Raw genomic sequence first — 16,363 nt, 5'->3', positions numbered from 1 at the left:
TCGGGGCAGCGTCCTCGGCGGGGACTGCGATTGGAGACCCCGCCCCGCCCCACCGGCCCGACCCCCGGCCCCGCCCCGCCGACAGCACAGGAGGCCGGGGTCAACATAGCCGTTTATTTATTTACTCCGAGGGTCGCACAGCCGGGGTCCCGCAGGCGCCGCCTCCCCGCTGGGGAGACTCCTTGGCAACCCCGAAGGCATCAAGTAGACCTCTGACCTCTCCATCCCGATAGAGCCGCGCCCGCCCACCCCATGGCCCGCCAGTCCAGCCGCAGGAGACCCCGCCGCCTTGGAATTCCGAAATAAATAGAATCGGTCAACGTTCGTGCTGATGGCGGCAGGGTGGCCGGCGACCTCGGGCGCAGATGGGGACAGTCTCGGGTGTCTTGTGATGGGCAGGCACCGTGCAGCGGCAGCCCGGGCGCCTACAGTTTGTCCAGGAAGTTGTCCAGCGCCGGGATGCCCTCCTTGAGGCCCTTGCGCTTGCGGGTCTCGGCCACCACCTGGCTGGGCCGGCTGCTGTTGTCGAAGGGGTCCCCAGGCAGGATCTGCCAGTGGTCGAACACGCACTGCGGGAAGGCCTGGCCCCCCGTGTTGGAGCGCAGGTCAGCCGTGAACCCTGCACGAAGGGGGAAGAGAGGTTCAGCAAGGAGCCCTGCCCTGGGTCTGTGCCCCCCCGGGGCATGTTCAGCTGACCCGCGGGGACCCAGGGACAGGTGACTGGGTTTCCTTTTTTTTTTTTCTTCTGGATTTTCAAGACAAGGTTTCTGTCTGTTCTGAGACTCACTGTAGACCAGGCTAGCCTGCAACTCACCACCAGGGTACATACAGAACCAAACTGATACGCAAACAAACCCGAGGGAGCTGAAGGCCGGGACACCATGGAGAACCATGCACTCACCAAAGGACTCGTTGACAGGCAGGTAGGCCTTCACCACAAACATGGGGGTGCCAGCCACCTGGGACTCCTCAAACACGTGACCACGCTTCCTGTTCAGGACACCGTAGATGCCACCCACCACTTGCTCAGGACACTGAGGGCAAGAGCGGCAGTGAGAATCGGGGCACAGGAAGAGGATGGGCGGGCGGGCCTCCCCCAGACAGCCCCTTTACCTGGATCTCCACCAGGTAGATAGGCTCCATGAGGCGGGGCTGTGCAGTCAGCACACTGGCGTAGAGGCAGCGACGTGCTGTGGGGATGATCTGGCCGCCACCTCGGTGGATGGCATCAGCATGCAGGGTGACGTCGTGAACATCAAAGCGCACGCCACGCATGTTCTCCTCGCAGAGCGCACCCTGTGGACACCTGGCTCGTCAGACCCGGCCAAACCCCACCGCGGACTCAGAACTCGGCACTGCTCCCCGGGAGGCCCCTCCACTCACCTCCTTGGTGGCCCACTGGAAGCCAGCCACCACACTGTCCTTGATCTCGTTCAGGTACTGCACACCCTTGGTGATGTCGGTGAGAATGTTGGGACCGGTGCCGTCAGGCCCAAAACACCAGATCTTCCGGGCTTCCGCGACATCCCACTCGTACTTCTCAGCCAGGTAGCGTGCCCGAGCCTTGAGCTCCTGGCGAGCAGACACCTCCCCCTTGTCGATGTCCTCAGCCAGGCCGTCGGGGAAGGGCCGGGCCTTCATGTAGAGGCGGTTGTGCTTGTTGGGGGACTTGGACAGGCAGAGCACATTGGACTCCTCACTCACTGTCTCCCGGTACGAGACCACAGGGTCCGATTTCTGCAGGAGGAGACACTCATGGTCACTGCTGAGAAGCAGGGCCTCCTGGGCAAGCAGCAAAAGCCAAGCCCCTGCTCCCAGCAGGCCCCAGGGCGGGCGGGCGGGCGCCCACCTTGATGGGGATACAGGCGTGGTCCTCCTCCAGGTCCTTGAGGCAGATCTCCAGGTGCAGCTCGCCTGCTCCCGCAATGATGTGCTCCCCGGACTCCTCGATGATGCACTGTGGGAACAATGGTCAGCACCCTGCACTCCCGGGAGGCAGCCCCCAGGCCTGCAGCCAGCACAACCGCCCTCGGCCTGGCGCTGGCTGCCCTCTCCAGGCTCCCCGAGGCTCACCTGCACCATGGGGTCGGACTTGGCCAGCCGCTTCAGCCCCTCCACCAGCTTGGGCAGGTCAGCGGGGTTCTTGGCCTCCACAGCGACTCTGACAACAGGGCTGACGCTGAACTTCATCACACGCATGTTATGCGCGTGCTCAAAGGTGGTGATGGTCCCAGTCTTCACCAGGAACTGGTCTACACCGACCAGACCCACTATGTTCCCGCAGGGCACGTCCTCGATCGGCTCCACATAGCGGCCCATCATCAGGATGGTTCTAGAGGGAAGAACAGAGGTCAACAGGGCCCCCATGGGAAGCGGCCAGGGCTCAGGCAGACGGGGCGCATCCCCGGGGCGGTGCCCACCTCTGGATGGGCTTCAGGTACAAGTCCTCCTTCTTCCCAGGGGTGTAGTTGGGACCCATGATCCGGACCTTGAGTCCCGTCGACACCACCCCGGAGAACACTCTCCCGAAGGCATAGAAGCGGCCTTTGTCGGAGGTTGGCACCATCTTGGAGATGTACATCATGAGAGGGCCCTTGGGGTCGCAGCTCTTAATGCCTGGATAGGAAGGACTTCAAGTCACCGTCTGCCCGAGACTGGGGGACTCAGAGCAGAGCCTGGACAGAGCCCGACACCTACCCATGGCGGCCTCGTCATCAGGCGGCCCCTCGTAGAGCAGCTCACAGCGGTACTTCTGGGCGGTGACGGGGGACGGCAGGTGGATGGTGATCATCTGGAGGAGGGCGTCCCCGGCGGGCAGCCAGCGGCGCATCACAGCTTTGAGCAGGGGTTTGCCCTCCTTGTCCTTGTCCTCGCTGTCCAGCTTGATGTCCAGCTTCTCGATCAGCTTGGCCGTCTCCTCCTTCCTGAAGTTCATGATGGCGTCGAACACCTGCACACAAGAGGGAAGCGGGCAGAGACCAGGGGAGCTGCTTCCCCGGGCGAGGGCACTCGAGGGCCTGCCGCCAGCGGACGGGCCGCAGCTCACCCACCTTGAAGATGGGGTCCAGGATAAGCTGGCAGAAGGTCCGGGGCAGCTTCTTCCCGTCGGGGCTGTTAGCGGACTTGCTGAACTTGCCATTGGCTGGATCAAAGTACCTGGAGGGGGAGGGCACGTCACACCACGCTGCACAGGGTCCTGAGTAGTGCAGGTGAAGCAGGACACCCCACGCTCACTTACCGGTCACCCCACAGCTTCTTCATCATGTCCTCCACTTTCTTGGCCCGTTCGGCTGGCCCCAACTGGCCCTCGCCTTTGGCTGCAAATTTGGCCACATACATCTCTGCAAACTGCTTCAGGGTGAAGGCCCAGCCATGCAGGCCGGAGCCGAAGCCCACGGTGCCCAGCACCGGGTCGATCTGCAGGAGGAGGGGGCGGCACTGAGCCAGGGAACACCTGCCGGAAGCCCACCCGGCGAGACCCTCAGGCTCAGACACGGAGTTTCTTCAACAGACATCAGGTCAAAGTGAAGAATTTCAGTCATCATGTGCGGGCCCAGATTCCCACGGCCCCGACCCAAGCCCACAGCTCCAAGGACTGCACCGCACCATGATGTTGCCCATGGGTCCACTCTCGCCCTCGCCGTAGGTGGAGATGATGACGTTGACGTTCTCCACGATGCGCTGGAAGGTCTGGTACAGCTCCTCAGGCTCCAGCTGCAGCTCCAGCAGAGCCCGGTCCATCTTGTTCATCATCAGCACGGGCTTGATGCGCTCGGCGATGGCCTGCCGCAGCACCGTCTCCGTCTGCACACACACGCCTGCGGACACAGCAGCCTTTCAGGGGGGGCATTTTCCCCGTTTTCTCAAGACAGAATCCCTGTAGCTTTGGAGCCTGTCCTGTAACTCACTCTGTAGACCAGGCTAGCCTGGCTGTGCCTCCCAGGTGCTGGGATTAAAAGCGAGCGCCACCACTGCCTGAGCTGGTGAGCTCTCGATGGCTGGCAGGTGTCAGATGCCCTGAGCGCCCAGACCATCCTGGAGGAGCAGTTGGGACCCACCGAGCTGTCACGTCCCGAGAGCGGTGACTGTGCTCGTGTTTCTGGGTGGGAATCTTTGCACAAGCGCAGCTTCCCCAGGTTCACAGGTGGCTGAAGTCTGTGTGTCTTCTGCAGGAGCACAGCGCTCAAAACCATGTGACCTCTTTCTAGCCGAGCATGAGTCTCACCACACAGGCCTGGCTGTCCTTGAACTCAAGAGCTCCATCTGCTACCTTCCTGCTCCTTCTCAGAACTCCAGGGAAGGCACCACCACACCCTGCCTTAAACTAACACTTCACTCTCCGTGGTGGTCCACGCCTTTAATCCCAGCACTCAGGAGGCAGAGGCAGGCAGATCTCTGTGAGTTCAAGGCCAGCCTGGTCTACAGAGTGAGGTTCCAGGACAGCCAGGGCTGTCTTGAAAGAAAAACTGACTCTCCCTCACTGTCCACCACTTCCCACACTGCACAGGCCCTGCAAGCCTGTTTGCCTCCGCAGGGCCAACAGGACCAGGCCGCCCCCGCTCACCGGACACGCAGTCCACCACCACCAGAGCTCCGTCGGTGACGCGCAGGGCAGCTGTCACCTCCGAGGAGAAGTCCACGTGGCCTGGGGAGTCGATGAGGTTGATGAGGAAGCCAGAGCCGTCCTTGCTCTGCTTGATGAAGTTCAGGTCGTTCTCGGAGAGCTCGTAGAAGAGGGAGATGGCGCTGGGGGCACGGAGGGGACCAGGGTCAGCCCCTGTCCCCCCTGCACTCTGGGCAGGGCCCGCGGGCGCGGCACCAGGGGACCCCTCACCCACAGCGCACTCACGTGGACTTGATGGTGATGCAGCGCTCCTGCTCATCCTTCCGAGTGTCGGTGAAGCGGGTCTCCCCGGCCCTGGCCGAGGCGATGATGCCCGCCTTGCACACCAGGGAGTCCGTCAGCGTGGACTTGCCGTGGTCCACGTGGGCGATGACGGACATGTTCCTGATGTTGGCTTTCTTGTCCATGATGGCGCGGATCTGGTCCACCGTGAAGTTCACCTGCGGGGGAGGGAGGGGCGGAGCGGGGTGCTGAGGGCTCGGCCTGGCCGGAGACGGCGGCCCCGCAGCGGGTCCAGGGCCCCGCAGGGAACGGGGCGCAGCCGCCACCGTGGGGCGCGCGCTGTCACCCGAGGGCCAGCGGCGCAGGGTGACTCAGGCCCAGCGCCCAGGCGCCGGGGGCGGCACAGGGATCAGAGTCCGCGGCCGGCGTCAGGCACGCGGCCTCCGTGAGCAAACACGACGGGGACGGTCGGACCCCGCACACCAGCCATCCGGCCCGGGATCGAGCCCCGCCACCGGGACCCTCCGCTCCCCGCCACCCAGGGCCCTGCAAGGTCACGGCCCCGGGACGCGCAGGCGAACGGGGGCGCGCGGGGGGCTGGGGAGCCGCGGGCGCGCGCGCACCGACCCCGGCGCCCACGGCGGGGACCCCCGGGGACAGCGCCCCCCGCGGGCCGGCGCCGCCCTGATCCCCTCCGGACGCCCCGCCGCGGCCACCGCGGACACGGACCCCGCGGCCGGGGCGCAGACATGGCGCCGCCCGCCCGCCCGGCCACGTCCGCCGCGGCCGCCATGTCCGCTCCCCGCCCGGCCCGGCGCGGCCCCCGCCCGCCGCCCCGGGGCCCCCGCGCGGCCCCGCGCCCCGCCGCGCCGCGGTCACTCACCATGGCGGCGGATGGCGGCGGATGCTCCCGGGCAGACGAGAAGAGCGAGGCGCGCCGGCGATGGCGGCGGCTGCGGCGGAAGAGGCCGCTGACGTCAACGCCCCGCCCTTTATAGGCCGGCGCCGGTTGGGCGCGTCACGTGACGGCGCGCGCGCGCCGCGGGCCTCGGGGGCGGGGGCCCGGCCGCGGAGGGCACTGCGCGTGCGCGGGGCCGCGGCTGGGATTTAACCCCCGCCGCGCCGCGGGTGGGGCCGGCTCCGTCCCGGGGTCCCCGCCCGGAGGCCCCCGCGCCGGTGTGGAAGCCCAGGCGCCTCGGAACGCCGGTGCCTCCGAGGCGATTCGCCAAGGGCCGGGTCGATCGGCACGAACGGGACTCAGGGCCGGGCCGGGCAGGGGCCGGGCGGAAGTCCAGGTCCGGGTTTGGGGCTGTTATGTAACCTGACACCTCTGCGGGAAGCCACTCGTGGACACTTCCACTGCACCTTTTCCTTTTGGACGCACAGTCTGCACGTAGCCCAGGCTGGCCCCAATCACAGCGACCCGCTGGCCTCCGCAGTGCTGGGGTGAAAGGCGAGTCCAAAGGTTCCAGGCCGGGCCCGTGCTCAGGCTGTGGAGGTTGTCCTGAATTCCTGATGCTCCCGTCGCTGGAATGCACCAAAAACAGAAAAAAAGCGTGGTGGTGCAGCACGGGGCGTCAGACGTTTGAGGCCAGCCTGGGCTACAGAGCGAGTTCCAGGATAACCTGGGCTATACAGGGAAACCTCGCCTCGAAATACAAAACCTAGCAAAAGAGAAAGAAAGAAAGGAGACCTCAGCGCGTGCAGCTGGGCGCGGTGACGGTGACACAGCTGTCATCCCATCGCTTAGGGCGGCGGAGGCAGGGGCATTGGAAATCAACCCGCTGCTTAGTGACCTCCGAGGCCATCCCGAGCTACGCGAGACCTGGCTCCGTCCCTGGAGTGTCGCCTGTTCTGTCTCCTCCCTTGAGGGGAGATTTCTTTCCGTAGCTCGGACCTCGCCGCCCTCCCTCCCTGGTGACGCCCGCGGGCTGGGGTCCCGCGCGCCCCCGTCCCCGGGCTGCCGTGCCGCGCGCGGCCACCGGGCGGCGCCGCAGGACCGCGCAGCGCCGCTGTCCTGGCCTGACCCCGGCGCGCGGCCGCCCGCACACAATAGGCGCCCATTGTTTCCCGCGTCCGTGCGGCACGACTCCCCTGGGGTCGGGGGGACACATCTCACCCCCTCCAAGCCTGGGGCGCAGGCAGCGGGCGCGATCGTGGCCCAGCCTAGCATAAGGGAAGAAAGCCGACTCTTGGCTCTAAAATGCAGCGCTCTCGCCTCGCCACTGCGGCCTGACGCCGACCTCTGCTGACGCGAAGGCCGGGGACAGGGGACAGTGACCCCTGACGGGCAGGGATGCAGAGCCGCCCAGAGTGGCGGGTGCCTGAATTCGGCTCAGGTTCGTGACACCACAGCACCCGGGCGGCGCCTGCACCCTCGGGTCGGGAGCTTTGGGAAACGGTTTGCGCCCTGACTCTTCCCCGCCCCGCAGTGTCGCAAGAGTGGGGTCTTTGCACAAGTTCTCATTCATGGGGGAGACCCGGGGCTGGGGCTGTGCCCAGCAGGCAGAGCGCGCCCCTAGCACAGGAGCAACTGTGGGGTCCACCACCCACCCTCCGAACTGGCGTGGGCAGCACAGGCCTGTCCTCGTCCCAGCTGCAGGAGGACTAGGATCAGGAGCGCAAGGTTATCCTCGGCTACAGGAGTTCAAGGCCAGCCTGGGCTACGCTGAGACTTTGTTTCAAAAACAAAAACAAAAGAAGTGATGGGGGCCAGACTTGGAGGGACTGGACTGTCATCCTCCAGCCTTCTAAGGCGAAGCAGAGGATTGTGGGAATTTCTAGACAACGTGGGCTCTGCATTAACACCTAGTCTCAAAAATAAACAAGACGGTGAGATGGCTGAGGGAAAGCCTTGTCCTGCATTGATGACCTCAGACTGACCCCAAATCCACGGTGGAGAGAGAAAGCCACTCTGCGGAGCCCTGTGACCCACATGCACACTGCAGCACGGACATCATATACCACTAACAGTGAATAAAAAAGCGATCAGGCTGGGCTGGCCTCACACATGCCAAGTCCTTGGTTCCATTTCCAACATTTCCAACACCTAAGACTTGACCAAGCCTGCCATCGCATAGAGGCGCAGGGGTGGGGTCAGCTCAAGGTCAGCCTGGGCTAGAGGAGACCCTGGATCAAAAGAAGGAGTCATGAGACTTTGTTTTCTGAAGCAAGGTCTCTGGACAGCCTGAAACCCATTATGTAGCCCAGGCTGGCCTCGAACTCACAGAGATGCGCCTGGCTCTGCCTCCCCAGTGCTGGGATCAAAGGTGTGCGCCACTGCCTGGTTAAAATAGAACTAATTTGCGGGTTGGTGGTGGCGCACACCTTTAATCCCAGCACTCGGGAGGCAGAGGCAGGAGGATCTCTGTGAGTTCGAAGCCAGCCTGGGCTACAGAGTTAGTTCCAGGACAGGCGCAAAGGTACACAGAGAAACCCTGTCTCCAAAAACCGGGAAAAAAAAGAAAATAGAACTAATTTAAAAACAAAACTCTGAGACAGGGTCCTACCGGACACGTACGGTACAGACGGGCCTGGAACCACAGAGACTCCCCCTGCCTCTGGGTCGCTAGTGTTGGGGTTCAAGGCCTGCCTGCGCCACTAGCCGGATGAAGTCATTAAATTTCATTTAGGAGAGAGGGGGTTAGATTTGCTCCCCGTGACTGGCCTGACAGGACAATGTGCAGGGGCTGAGGAGAGGGAGGGGGCGTGGACAGGCTGCTGCAGGGATGGGGCCGGATGCACAGGACCTGAGATCTGCAGAGCCTGCGATGGAGCAGCCACGGTGGCGTGCGGGATCCGTTCCGGCCAGAGCAGGGCCAGTGCGGGGCGGGGTGCGGGGCGGGGGCTCCGGAGAACGCTGCAGGGAGGCGCCATTGCGCGTGCGCGCCCAGGGCAGGGGCGAGACAGCGGCCCCTGCGGGCGAGGCGTCGCAACTGCATGGCTCTCGGACCTGCCTTTCAGCGTGGAGGGAAGAAACCTGTGGAGAGGATCAGACTTGGATAGACGAGGTGGCACACGCTTTAGTCCCAGCCCTCGGGAGGCAGAGCCGGGCGGATCTCTGTGAGCTCAAGGCCAGCCTGGGCTACAGAGCGAGATCCAGGAGAGGCTCCAAAACTACACGCAGAAAAAAAAATTTTTTTTTTGGTTAGAAGCGGTGTGAGTTTAAATTCTGGTTCCGCTTTCATGGGCTATGTGACCTTGGATAAGTTACTGGATGCCTCTGGTTCTTAGAGTGAATAATAAACTATGCAATGTGGTACTTGTAAGAATAAAGAAATACACTACCAAGGAGAAAGGTAAGCACGCAATAAACTCCTCCATCTACAGTGGTGACCTGCCTGCAAGACACGCTGGTGCATTAGTGGTACCGAGCTTGTGGGAGCAACCAACCACCCGCTCTCTGCTTGGATCTAAGGCCCACTCCACAAGATCAACCCTTACCCCGTGTGGGTAACCGAGAACCTGAGACTAGATTGGCCTGGGACCTAGGGGGTAAAACCAAACACAACTGTTCTGCTAAAGGGTTATTGTAATAAAATGACTCCTAAAGACATTCTGCAGTACTCATAGGTCAGCGCCTTGCTCAGCCATCATCAGAGAAGCTTCCTCCTTCAGTGGATGGGAACAAATACAGAGACCCGCGGCCAGACACTATGCAGAGAGTGAGAGACCTTGGAACACTCCATCCTAAACAGGATGTCTCTATCAAATCCCTCCCCTCAGGGCCCAGGGAACCCTGCAGAACAGGAGGTGGAGAGATTGGAAGAGCCAGAGGGGATGGAGGGCACCAAGGAGACAAGGCCTTCTAAACACAGCAGGACCCACGCACAAATGAACCCTCAGAGACTGAGGCAGCGTGCGTGGGCCTGCACGGATCTGCACCGGATGGGTCCTAAAGCTGAGAGGAGACGTGGACATATGTCTCCATCCCTAGCCCAGGGGCTACCTCCAACTGATAACCATTTGCAAACGAAAAATTAGTTTTCTCCAAGAGTGTCTCACTGGGGAAACAAGGGTAGGCCCTAGGCCCAGAAGTAGATGGCCAAAACAAAATGATCTCAACGGCATCTTGGAGGTTCCTTGTCTCATAATGTTAAGTCGGAGCATTTGTTTGTTTGTTTAACCTAACAGGTCCTTTGAGTTATGAAAAAAAAAAAAGAATAAAGAAATAAAGAGTGGGGTTGGAGAGATGGCTCAGAGGTTAAGAGCACTGCTTGTTCTTCCAAAGGTCCTGAGTTCAATTCCCAGCAACCACATGGTGGCTCACAACCATCTGTAGTGAGATCTGGTGTCCTCTTCTGGCCTGCAGGGGTGTGTGCAGACAGAACACTGTATACATAATAAATAAATAAATTTAAAAAAAAATAAAGAAAAGAAATAAAGAGCGGGTCTAGGGCTCAGTCGGCACAGGGCCAGCCTCGTGGGCGCCCAGCGGCCATCTCCAACATCACACGATCCACCAGGCGTGGTGGCACAAGTCTGTCATCCCAGCACTGGGGAGACGGAGTTCAGAGGGCAGCCTGGGCTACAGAGACCCAGGCTGAAATCACACCAGAAACCGCACAACAACATGCCTGGAGCTGGAGCCCAAGTACAACAAACCTGTGTTCAATCCCCAGTTTCCGTGTGCAAAACTGGGCGCGATGCCCTCCTGGATCTGGAGTTCTCCTCGGAGGTGGGCCTGCCAGCAGAGCCAGGGACCCTCCTGTCCCGGCCTCAAAAAAAAAAAAAAAAAAAAAAAAAAAAAGAAAGAAAGAAAGAAAAGAAAAAAGAAAAAACTCTGACCTCTACACACAAGTGTCTGAACACAAACTCGTATATGCATGTGCATACAACAAAGAAAAAATTCAGAGTAATAAAAAAAGGTGAAATGCCATACATTATATGTGTGTATGAAGTTGAAGACAGCGAAGTTCTAAAATAGAAAGTGGTGATGGTGTACTGGGCCTATGAGGATGCCGGACTAAAGTCTATCAAATTGTGCAAACAGGCAAATTATATACTATGTGAATTATTTGTCAATAAAGATTTTATAAAATGTAAAAAAAAAAAAATAGGTGAAATGAAGAATTTCGGTCCAGCTGGAGACGGGGGATTTGGTTCCATGGCTGATATTACAAGGAATCCAAGATCCTGCTTGGATTCCCAGCACCCATATCAAGTGGCTCAGGGTGTCCGCCGCCCTCTTCTGGACTCCGAGAGCACTGCACTCATGTGCTTAAGTACACACAGTTAAAACTAACACGTGTAGCCGGGTACTGGTGGTGCACTCGGTCTCCAAAAACAAAAACAAAAAACCCAAAACCCAAAAAACCTAATAATAATACAAGTAAAGTGGGATGGCAGTGCACGCCTTCAATTCCAGCACTCGGCAGGCAGAGGCAGGAGAGTCTCTGTGAGTTCAAGGCCAGCCTGGTCTATATTGCTTGTTTCAGGACAACCAGAGTTAAACAGAGAAACTCTATGTCTTGGAAAAGGAAAAATCTCTTCCTAGCTGTCTTCTAAGGTCCCTGGGAAGTTGGTAACCTTCCTAGAGGTCCAGTATTTGGTGCATCATCCCTGCCTCCGCCAAGGAGGAAAAAGTAAGAGGAAAGACGCATCACTCCCCCTATTGGTCAGATTTATGTCATGTGACCACAGGTCGCAGAAGCATCCTGGGAAATGTAGTCCACTCTGACAGGCTACTTAAAACGGAAATTGAGGTCACTGGAGAGAAGTGTTTTCGGTCTGTGTTGATGTTAGTGAGCTAAGGAGTCTGTTGCACACGCAGACGGATCTGAGTTCAAATCCTTAAACTATGCAAAGAGCCAGATGTAGTGGCTCCCTGACCTTTGCGGCAGGAGGAAGGCTGAGACACAAGATCCCTGTGGCTCAGTGGCCCCAGCCATGAGGGAAAGGTTCAGGGAGACAATCTGCCCCCAAAACCAAGTGGAGCAGGGTGCTGGGGGCGCACGCCTTCAATCCCAGTCCTCAGGAGGCAGAGGCAGGCAGGTTTCAGTGAGTTCGAGGCCAGCCTGGTCTACAGAGTGAGTTCTAGGATACGGTCCAAAGCTACACAGAAAAACCCTGTCTCGAATAACAAAAGTAATAAATGAATGAATGAATGAATAAAACTCAGGGAAATCTTATTTTAAAAAACAAAATAAATAAATAAGCAAACAAGGTAGAACGAAGGGATAGTGGCCACACCCTTAATTCCACGTGTTATGAGCCAAAGGCAGGTGGTTCTCTGAGTTCGAGGCCAGCCTGGTCTACAGAGCGAGTTCCAGGACACCCAGGGCTGACGGAGAAACCTTGTCTCAAGTAAAGAGTGGAACGCGGCGGTGACCGCGGAAATCGCTCCTATTTGTGACAGTCACTGTCGGCAGCAGCTCGCCCCCCATTTCTGCAAGGCAGACAGACCACGCGAGCCGCAGGGTCCCTCCTGTCTCCGTCACCGAACTACATGGGGCCACATTGCCACGTCACTTGCTGGGCAAAACACAGCGACCACGGAGGACAAAAGACGGTGGACTTCCGCCGCTGCGTGCTGGCCCGCGCTTTTACAGGAAGCCCTTGCCGAGCCGCTCTGTTTTGTTAGGGGATTTTCTGCTTTGTCAGGTTTTTTTTCCCTCCCAAGTACCGGGGTTAAGGGTCCCATGTAACATTTAGAGTATATGTTTTAATGTCATTCTTACAGTCCATATTTCCAAAAATTAAGAGACTGAAAAAGAACAAACATTTCTGTACAGTGGTGGCATGTTGTGGAATATTATTTATTTATTTTTTTAATATTTATTTATTATATATAGTGTTCTGTCTGCATGTGTCCCTGCAGGCCAGAAGAGGGCACCAGATCTCATTACAGATGGTTGTGAGCCATCATGTGGTACTGGGAATTGAACTCAGGACCTTTGGAAGAACAGTCTGTGCTCTTAACCACTGAGCCATCTCTCCAGCCCCCATGGAATGTTATCTTAAGATGTGTTACAATTGTTTATGCTGTGAACATTTGTTTAATGATGCAGAGATGTGCTGCATTCTTTTCTGTTGCATTTGTTTAACCCTGTGAAGCTGTGTGACTGGGCCTGTCTAAAACACCTGATGGCCTAATAAACAGCTGAATGGCCAATAGCGAGGCAGGAGAAGGAGAGGCTGGCAAGCAGAGAGAATAGATAGGAGAATCTGGGTAGAGCAAGAAGAAAAGAAGACACAGGAAGAGATCAAGGCGAGGAGGATGCCAGAGGCCAGTCACCTAGCTTCACAGCCGCACAGCCAGCCACGGAACAGGAGGGAGATTTACAGACGTAGAGAGAGAGAGAGAAAAGCCCAGAGGCAAAAGGTAGACAGAATGATTTAAGAAAAGCTGGCAAGAAACAAGCCAAGCCAAAGCCAGGCATTTATAACAAAGAATAAGCCTCCATGTGTGATTTTTCTGGGAGCTGGGTGGTGGGCCCCCAAAGAGCCAAAAGAGTAAAACATACCAAGAGTGGCACATGCTTTTTTTTTTTTTTTTTTTTTTTTCCTTCAAGACTGCATAGCCCTGGCTGTCCTGGATCTCACTCTGTAGACCAGGCTGGCCTCAAACTCACAGAGATCCACCTGCCTCTGCCTCCTGAGTGCTGGGATTAAAGGTGTTGGACACCACTGCCCTTTGGTTTTGGTTCACACCTTTAATCCCAGCACCCTGGAGGCAGAGGCAGGCAGATCTCTAATTTGAAGCCCAGACTGGTCTACACGGTCTACACAGTGGGGTCCAGTCTGGCCCAGACAAGGTGATTTGGTGAGATGCGCCCTTGTTTGAAATAAATGAAAAGAAACAAACGCAGAAACAAAGCCACAACAGCAGCAGACTGAATGGTCGGTCCCTGGGGCACTGCCCTGTTCTCAACTGTGCTTAGCACACCCCACGTCACCACGCAATAAACTGTGTTTACAGAAGCAAGATACCTGTGGCTCACACCATCATCTTGGAATTCCGGAGGTTGAGGCAGGTGAATTGCTGACAATTAACTCAAGGCCAGTGTATAGCTGAGGAGTGCCAAGCCACCCAGAGAGATCCTACCTCAGGGAGGACACTATGAGCCCGGCGGTGGTGGCACACGCCTTTGATCCCAGCACTCAGGAGGCAGAGGCAGGCGGGTCTCTGTGAGTTCAAGGCCAGCCTGGGCTACAGAGCGAGATTCAGGACAGGGGAAAGCACACGCGCGCGCGCACACACACACACACAGTGCAGCTCCGGGGAGATGGATATGGATGGCAGGGAGATGGCTTGGCGGTTAGGAGCACTGGCTGCTCTTGCACAGGACCCAGGTTCAGTCCCCAGCACCCGCCTGGTAGTGTACAACCCTCTCTAACTAGTTCCAGGCGGTCAGACCTCTGTAGGTACCATGCACACATGTGGGCAGACAAAAGACACATACACATAAAATAAAATTTAAAAACATTAAAAAATTAAGAGTACAAGGGGGGCCGGTGTGCGTGCCTGGCATTCATGGACCCCGGCTCGATCCTCCATATCCCATAAGGTGTGGTGGTCCACGCCTATTATCCCAGCACTTAGGAGAATCAGAAACTCAGGGGTACATCGGGGGTTGCATAGGGGATTTCCAGGCTAACCTGGGCTTTGTGAAACCCGGGTTCAAAACAAAACAGTTTAATTCTGTATCTATGGAGGCAAAGGGGCTTTTGAGAGGTCAGGGTTGGTACGAAGAAGCTCTGGTAGTTTCTACAAATGGGGCTGAGTGGCCTGCAGGAGAGTGACCGGAATGCTATCACGCACACATACACACACCCCAAAGAAGGGAAGGGAAAATATTTTTCTTTGACACATAGGTCTTTCTTTATTGCCCAGGCTGGCCTCACACTACCAATCCTCCTGCCTCAGCCTCTCAGTTGCTGGGAATATTAGTTATAGTCCCAGTTTCATATTAGTTATATTGGCAGTTTGGGGGGGCTGTGCGTCTGTGCTCCATGGAGCGAGCCAGCCATGTGCGCGCGGAACCCGGATGTGCACCGCGCAGGACCGGCTGAGCGCAGCACCCCAGTCCCACTCGGCCAGGGGAGACCTGCACCTGCCAGCTGCTGCTCGCACGGAGCAGCGACCCCTGCCCGGCCGCGTTCCGTTCGCCCCCAGCTCTCCCTCCCTGCAAAGGACTAGCGAGCCAGAGCCACGGAAGGAACGGCGAGGGTGGGAAGCGCGTGCGCCTTTAAGGACCCCCCCCCCGGGGGCGGCCGAGGCCCCGCCCCGTGAAGCGGAAGCGCGGGGCGGTGCTGCGCACTCGGAAAAGGCCGAGCTCATCCGGGAGTGGGCGTGGTCGCTGCGCCGGCGAGGGGACGGGGTGGGGGCGGGGCCTGTCCGTGAGCCAGGCCGGGGCGGGGCGGGGCCTGGGAAATGGTTCACCCCGGCGTGGCCGTGGGCGCACGAGCCTGAGCACCGCGAGTTCGAGCCTTGGGTTAAAGGAGAACGTAATCCCAGCACAGTGTCCTCAGCGTCCCCGCGGGAGGCGTGGAACGCGCGCACCCCCACATCCCCCACCCCCGGCACTTGTCTCCAAACCCGACTACCTGAGTTCGACTCCTTGAACCCAGATGAACCAACTTTTTTATTTATTATTTATCTATTATTTATTAATTATCTATCTATCTATTTATTTATTTATTTTGGTTTTTCAAGACAGGGTTTCTCTGTGTAGCTTTGCACCTGACCTGGATCTCGATCTTGCTCTGTAGCCCAGGCTGGCCTGGAGCTCACTCTGTAGCCCAGGCTGGCCTGGAGCTCACTCTGTAGCCCAGGCTGGCCTCGAACTCACAGAGATCCTCCTGCCTCTGCCTCCCGAGTGCTGGGACTAAAGGCGGGCGCCAACTTCCAAATGGTGTCTTTCCACACCCAAAAACATAAGAGACCACAGGAGAGTGGGCGTGGCCTCAAGCCAGCAAGCATTCGAGGCGGCTGGAGGCTCCCCCCCCAAACAGACTGTTATTATTGCGGCGCCCTTGAACCCCAGCGCACCTGGGTTTGAGGCCAGGACAGCCTGGAGCATGGTGACCTTGCCTCAAAAATAAAAACAAAGGCCTTGTTTAGTTGCCCCCAGGAGTCCAATTGGAAACGAGGCAGGGGGCCCCGCGTGCACTCTTTTTAGAAAAGGTGGGGCCCGTGAGAGGGCGCGAGGCATGAAGGTGTTTGCCTGACGACCTCCTCCCTGGAGAACCCACTTCCCTGGACTGTTCTCTGATTTCCACACATGTACAAATGAAATGAATAAATAAATGTCTTTTTTTTCTATTTTAAAGCAGGAGAATCGTAGGCGAACACTCTGCAAGAGCAAGGAAAATGATGCTGCGGGTAGGGCTACTACGCCTTTAAGAAGCTAGACTCCTCCCCTCGGGGGCGTGGCTAAGGCAGCACCTTGAAAAATAAGCACGGGGGCGGAGTTTGGCAATCGTTCCTTGTGATTGGTCAGATCCTCGGGCGGTGGCGCCTGGGCGCGCGTGCGCACGACGCAGCCTCCCGCCCCTCAGGCGCGGGGGCGTGGG

The 16,363-nt window shown here is 58.2% G+C and overlaps 1 protein-coding gene and 1 non-coding gene across 2 annotated transcripts; both read right to left on the bottom strand.

The window, feature by feature from the left end:
• Positions 1 to 100: 100 nt before the first annotated feature.
• On the bottom strand, positions 101 to 5,833 carry Eef2 (eukaryotic translation elongation factor 2). The gene is made up of 14 exons (XM_028862728.2): positions 5,730 to 5,833; positions 4,850 to 5,064; positions 4,565 to 4,746; positions 3,607 to 3,818; positions 3,239 to 3,417; positions 3,051 to 3,156; positions 2,698 to 2,950; positions 2,421 to 2,616; positions 2,074 to 2,332; positions 1,850 to 1,957; positions 1,384 to 1,737; positions 1,114 to 1,296; positions 902 to 1,034; positions 101 to 619 (listed from the first exon to the last, which is right to left on the bottom strand). Exons 1-14 carry the CDS (start codon positions 5,730 to 5,732, stop codon positions 426 to 428), a joined length of 2,577 nt encoding a protein of 858 aa, XP_028718561.1. The 5' UTR covers positions 5,733 to 5,833; the 3' UTR covers positions 101 to 425.
• Positions 3,486 to 3,549, bottom strand: LOC114688127. Its single transcript, XR_003733753.1, has one exon. It is a non-coding gene; the product is annotated as a small nucleolar RNA SNORD37 (small nucleolar RNA).
• Positions 5,834 to 16,363: the final 10,530 nt, after the last annotated feature.

Source organism: Peromyscus leucopus, chromosome 22, assembly GCF_004664715.2.
Source record: "Peromyscus leucopus breed LL Stock chromosome 22, UCI_PerLeu_2.1, whole genome shotgun sequence".
Lineage (NCBI taxonomy): Eukaryota > Metazoa > Chordata > Mammalia > Rodentia > Cricetidae > Peromyscus > Peromyscus leucopus.
The sequence above is the reverse complement of the archived record's forward strand: the minus strand, read 5'-3'. Positions and strand labels throughout refer to the sequence as shown.

Bases quoted from the DNA above. Each gene is read 5' to 3' on its own strand.
- Eef2 (XM_028862728.2), bottom strand. The intron at 2,617-2,697 runs GTAGGTGTCGGG...CTTCCTATCCAG, and splicing joins TGATGACGAGGCCGCCATGG to GCATTAAGAGCTGCGACCCC. The intron at 2,333-2,420 runs GTGGGCACCGCC...TCTTCCCTCTAG, and splicing joins TACCTGAAGCCCATCCAGAG to AACCATCCTGATGATGGGCC.